This window comes from Phoca vitulina, unplaced genomic scaffold (assembly GCF_004348235.1).
Source record: "Phoca vitulina isolate PV1807 unplaced genomic scaffold, GSC_HSeal_1.0 scaffold806, whole genome shotgun sequence".
Lineage (NCBI taxonomy): Eukaryota > Metazoa > Chordata > Mammalia > Carnivora > Phocidae > Phoca > Phoca vitulina.
Window position 1 is genome coordinate 655 of NW_022590493.1, and position 6,017 is coordinate 6,671.

At 44.4% G+C, this 6,017-nt stretch overlaps 1 gene segment (V, D, J or C); it reads left to right on the forward strand.

The window, feature by feature from the left end:
* Positions 1-638: 638 nt before the first annotated feature.
* LOC116629418 lies at positions 639-4,661 on the forward strand. The segment is given in 3 exon segments: positions 639-754; positions 858-1,168; positions 4,548-4,661. Coding segments are annotated over 3 exon segments (471 nt in total).
* Positions 4,662-6,017: the final 1,356 nt, after the last annotated feature.

Sequence of the window (6,017 nt, forward strand, 5' to 3'; positions counted from 1 at the left end):
TCTGCATGTGTGTAGTTCATCCTGTGACAAGTACACACATCGAAGCTATTACAGGTAATCAGAGAGATGATTCTGGAGGAACACAGATAGAGTAAAATTTGAGAGACTTGAAATTACACCTTCACAATCCTGATTCTCTCTGCATTTCAGGTAAACTGTAGAACCAGCATTCTGTCCCCATTACAGGAGGGGTTCCACCTTCCTCATGAGCCTGCCCACTCTGTCCCAAGGGGGGTTTCAGGGATGCAGCACAGTACTGTGGAAGGAGCACCGACTTATATCCTTGCTCACTCTCACCCCCTAAATGCTTTTGGACAACTCAGAAACCTTCCACAATTCTAGGTGTAGGTTCACATCACTTAAGGGGGAACATGACACCTAAACCCCAAGATTGATGTTGACATGTAAAAACAAAGTAGTACATGGAGGCTAAGAACATATATTGGAAAGTTATCAAATAGTATATGATATTTTTTCAAAAGTGATCATAGTACCACAACAACGGCAGTCACACCTGCTCTGGACACTGCCCTCTCTGTCAGCATAGATCCCAAGTTGAATATATATTCAGAGGACATGCAAATAGGGCCCTCCGTCTGCTGATTAAACCAGCTGAGCCCCAACGCTTGCAGCTGGGAGAGGAGCCCCAGCCCCGGGATCCCCAGGTGTTCCCATTCAGTGAGCAGGACAGAACACAGACAACTCACCATGGAGTTTGTACTTGGCTGGGTTTTCCTTGTTGCTCTTTTAAAAGGTAATTTATGGTGAACAAGAAACATTGAGTGTACGAGAGTATGTGAGTGAGAGAAAGAGTGGTTGTGTGACAGTTTCCTGACCAGGATGTCTTGTGTCTGCAGGTGTCCAGTGTGAGGTGCAGCTGGTGGAGTCTGGGGGAGACCTGGTGAAGCCTGGCGGGTCCCTGAGACTCTCCTGTGCAGCCTCTGGATTCACCTTCAGCAGCTATGGCATGAACTGGGTCCGCCAGGCTCCAGGGAAGGGCCTGCAGTGGGTCGCATGGATTAGATATGATGCAAGTAACACAGGCTACGCGGACTCTGTGAAGGGCCGATTCACCATCTCCAGAGACGACGGCAAGAACACGCTGTATCTGCAGATGAACAGCCTGAGAGACGAGGACACGGCCGTGTATTACTGTGCAACAGACACAGTGAGGGGAAGTCAGTGTGAGCCCAGACACAAACCTCACTGTAAAGGGTTATCTGGTCACCAGGGGGTGCACACTACTCACCAATTCTGTCTTTAAGCCCCAGGAGCAGGTGCATTTGGAGGATATGGCAGGTTTCCTCTCAGGATCTGGGGCTTCCTCTCTCATTATAGCTGTTTCCCCCAGGGAGCCTCTCTGCACACATAGTTCTGTGCTACCTATTCATTCTCTGACATAAATAAAAATCTGAAGAACTGCTATACTAGCAAGGGCAAAAGTCAGTGTCTCTTGCACGTGCTTGTTCCTGGACCTAAATATGAATGAATTACAAATATCTCCATGCAAATCCCCTGAACACTTTCAAGAGTCCCAGCTGCACTCAGCTGTGTATCATAGGAGAATCCAGCTCAGTGTGCAAGCGTGCAAGAAGTGCCCTCTGGATATGGGGCTACAGTGGCGTCAACAATCCAAAGCCAGAGAAGAAAGATCCCTGGTGGGGCTCACTCTCTTAAACCATGCTCACAACAATGTCAGCGGCAGCGTAGGGAACAGAGGGAACCCCACCAGGACATGGTGTGGATGTAGAGTCTCTTGGTCATACACCCACACACACAAACACACAAACATGAGAACATAAAACTTTCATCCCCTTAACCATCTTGTCTGTTGAGACAGGGCAGGCCTCTCCTCAAGTCATAACTGCTTAGATGGAGCCAAGGAAGGACACTGGCTCAGGGTGTGTGCTGTGGGTCAGTGGTGGGGATGGGGTCCTGCTCATGGGAGGGGCTTGTGTGGAGTCAGTCTCCCACCTGCATCAAAGGAGGCAGAACTGGTGTGTTCTTCTTAGAGTTTGCATCTGTGAGGCAGGAAGAGAAGAGTGAGGAATGAAGGTCAAGGAGCTAACAGGCAATAATCAAAGGATACCCTGTGATGACTAATTCGACTAAACATGTGAAAATGGCAAGAACAAAAGAGAGAAATGGCCATTCTAAGTAGAAAATGATACGAATCCTTGGAAATTTAGAAGAATAATCCACGGAAACATCACAAGTAAAAAGATAATAATAGAAGTAGACCGAGTTCTACCCGAGTCTGCAGTGGAAGCTGTCCACTCCCCAAGTTCTCAAACTGGTTCTGAAGTTTTTGTGTTCTCTGTGTGCACACAGAGACCAGAAGGTTCTACTGGATCCATGAGAATCCTCAGGCTGAGGTGCTGGATGGGAGGAGCCTTCCACCTGCAGAGAATAACTACTTATCTTTCAGTTGCTGATATCAGCTCAATGTGTATGACCTTGACCATCACAGGTTGAATCCCAAGGATATTGTGATGGATCGAGGAGGACCAGCCTTAGGGAATCATTTGGGTCAGGAGGGTGCAGTCTCATGACAGGATTACTGCCCTTATACCACAGGACTGGGAAAGCTCCCTGCACCCTGACCCCATGTGAGGTTTCAGGGAAAGAACACACAAGGAGGTGGGTGCCCTCCAGACACCAAATCTGTCTGCACCTTGACCTGGACTTCCCACAATCCAGAACTGTGAGAAATGAGTGTCTGTTGTTTAAAACCACCCAGTCCTTGTACATTGTTTAGCAGCTGCAACAGACTGAGACATGAATGACACATGAACCCAAGCACTGATGCTCTGGTGTTCCCTCCTGTATTTGTTGGGAAAAGTACCTGGTAAGTTCCTTCAGTGAGGTTCAAGGGTGGATTTCTCACATGTTCTCTCCTGCAGATAGACTATCCAGTTGACTATCCTAGGGCTACGTGAAAAGACACAGTGGACAAGAGGGAGAAACTTGGTACAAGGGAGTCAGGATTTCCTAGAGTATGTGGAACTTTAATTTAAGAATGCTGTTTTTTGAATCTTCCAGAAGATGTGGATGTGATCACCATGTGAGATTTGAGTCTGATCATCACTTTACAGAGTTGTGTTGTACTGAAAGCCCTGACGTTAAGCACCTTTGTTCCCTTGCATATTCAGGATTCTTTCCTTTACTGTGTTGTATTTTGTGAGTTTGACTACAATATGCCTTGGAGATAGTCAGCTTTTGTTGAATTTAATAGGAGTTCTCTGTACTACTTGGATTTTGATGTCTGTGTCCTTCTGCATATTAGGGAACTTTTCGGCTATTATTTTATGGAATAAAACTAATCCCTCTTTTTATCTCTCTTCATCTTCTGTGACTCTTATGATACAAATGTTATAATGTTTTAATAAGTCACTGAGTTCCCTAAGTCTACCTTCATGGTCCATTACCTTGGTTTCCCCCTTCTTTTCACTCATTTTCTATAATTTTATCTTGTATACCACAGATTCGCTCCTCTCCTTCATCCATCCACATTTTTTATGGCCTGCAATTGGGAGTGCATTTTGGATTTAGTTGTTTATGGGTTTTTGTTCTTCTTGGTTTAATATGGGCCTGATTCAATTTCACTTCATTTATCACTGCAGTAAGGGATTCTCTAGTGTCTTCTATCCTTTTTTCAAGCCCAGTTATTCCGTATAATCATTGTTTTAAGTTCTAGTTCAGACATCATACTTATATTTCTATTGATTAAAAGCCTGTCCATGAGATTTTCTTCCTATTCATTCCTCTGGGGTAAAATTTTCTATTCTTTCATTTTTTTTTTTCAGAAAATAAAACAAAACAGGGTAAAAAATCAAGAAATGAAGATCCTGGGTTTGTTTTGGTCCTCTTCTAAAAAAGAATATAGATCACTAAATAATTAAAAATAAATATAAAATAAAATAAAGGAAAAATAAAATAAGTAAATATATATTTATAAAAATAAAAATGAAAAAGAAAATATAAAAAAATAATAAAAATCAAGAAAGAATTGGAAAATAAATCAAAAAATAAAAAATAAAAACTGTAAGAATAAAAGTAGAAAGAAAGCAAGATCCTACTTCCCTTACAGCTGAAACTTCATAGCATTCAATGATCATTAGACTTGGTGAGATGGAATAGATTCTGCTGATCTCAGGGAGGTGCCTGTTGTGATTATTCTCCCGGGTTTGGCCTAGTGGAAATGCACATCTTGGGAGCAGGGTGCAGGGCTTGGTGTAAGCAGCTCTGGCCTCCAAGAGGTAAAGCTGTTTTGCACTGTTGGGTCGGTTAAATATGGCATCTGCTCTCTAAACTGGTGTTGGAAGTTCCCACGCCGCACTCTCCAGTGAGACCTCACAGAAGAGCAATCAACCCTTTTCTGTGCCCGGTTTCCATCAGAACCCTGTGTTCACCCTGCCTGTGTTGGAGCTTCTCTATCTCAGGCTCATGACTGAGTTTCAAAACTTCAAAACTAGGGACTCCCACGGGGTAGACCCATGCTATTCTCTAATGGAGGGTCTCATAGCCTTTTTGCCTTTTGCCTGCAGGTCTCAGGGAAGAGGTCCCATGACCACACAGTGGTTCACCGTTTATGGCAAAGCAGAACAGAAAGCCTGCACTTAGACTCACTGTTCGACCAGGTTTCAGGCTCCTATGCCTAGTAACTGTGCATCACATTGGTGCCGCACATTCTTCTTAGGACTCAGGGGAGCCTCAGACCCTGTATTTCTGCCCCACTTTGCCACTTCAGCACCTTTATTCCAGGCACATCCCCACAGTAGCGGACCTCTCAAAGTTCAGGTTTTGCTCTCTGCTGCTATAATACATTGTCGGTAGCTTCAGGAGGCACGCTCTTTCCCTGCTGTCATCCCCACACTTGTATCACCCCCAAGACAAATCTGCACACCTCCTGCATTCCAAAAGGTGGTTGATTTTCTATTTGTAGACTTGCAGTTTTTGTTCTCTCAGACCTCTGACTGATTTCTTGGTTGCTCAGAATGACCTGATATCTACCTAGCTGTGTTCCAAGGTTGAGACAAGTGTAGGAACCCTTACTCCTCCACCATCACACTTCCTCCCTCCCTCGTATACTTATAACAAGGAGGGTGTGATAAATTCCTTCTGCTGTATATGCTGAAGCTCAGACGTGAAATCTGGTGTTGTATTTCAGAATATCCTAACTTATTTCCCTCTCTATCCTGATCCAGTGGTCCTATGATTCAATTGCTGTTTGAGTGTACAATCCCATTAAGTATTATGCAATTATTATATTATTTTGCAGGAAGTAATGATTCACAAATGCGGTCCATGTACATAACCTGACTCAATGAGTGGCATAGAGAAGAATGCACCTCCCGACAGTGAGCACGCAGCTTTGAACAGGATATGAGGTGTGCGACCAAAGGTCAAGAATTGCAGGAACTTTATTAGCACCACACCATGTCTCCGTACAGGGGAAGCAGGTACATTTTGGATGGTATGGCAAGATGGCAGTCTTCCTGATGCATGGAAACCATTCAGGGATGGAAATTGGGGGATCTGAGAATAGAACACCAGTCCTGTACTCATCCAGCAGGTGTCGAAGTTTTTCTTCTATTAGACTGAATCTCCTAAAAGTCAAAAGAAGCTGTCAAAACCTTAGAGTGGAGAGGCAGCCTGACTGTATCGGTTTAGGATGGATATGATATATGAACCTTTTTTAAATGTCCCCACAACAGAATGCATGGGACCTTAATCCCATCAGTGCCAGTGGGAGTTTCTTTGGACAATGGAGTCCATGCATCCCTGAGAGTTTGTGTAATTTTTCCTTGAGGACGCTGTTTTCTCAACCTTGCCAGGAGACTGTGGATGTGACGACCATGTGTTGTTTGATCTGAGCCACACCATGCACAGTTGTCCCACCAGACAGCTGTAAGGTGTGTGTCTCAGCCCCTGGACATGAAAGATGGTACAACTCAGGATGGAAACCCAAATCAAGAACCTTTCCATCAGCTAAAAGGGATGGAGGCTTTGGTTCA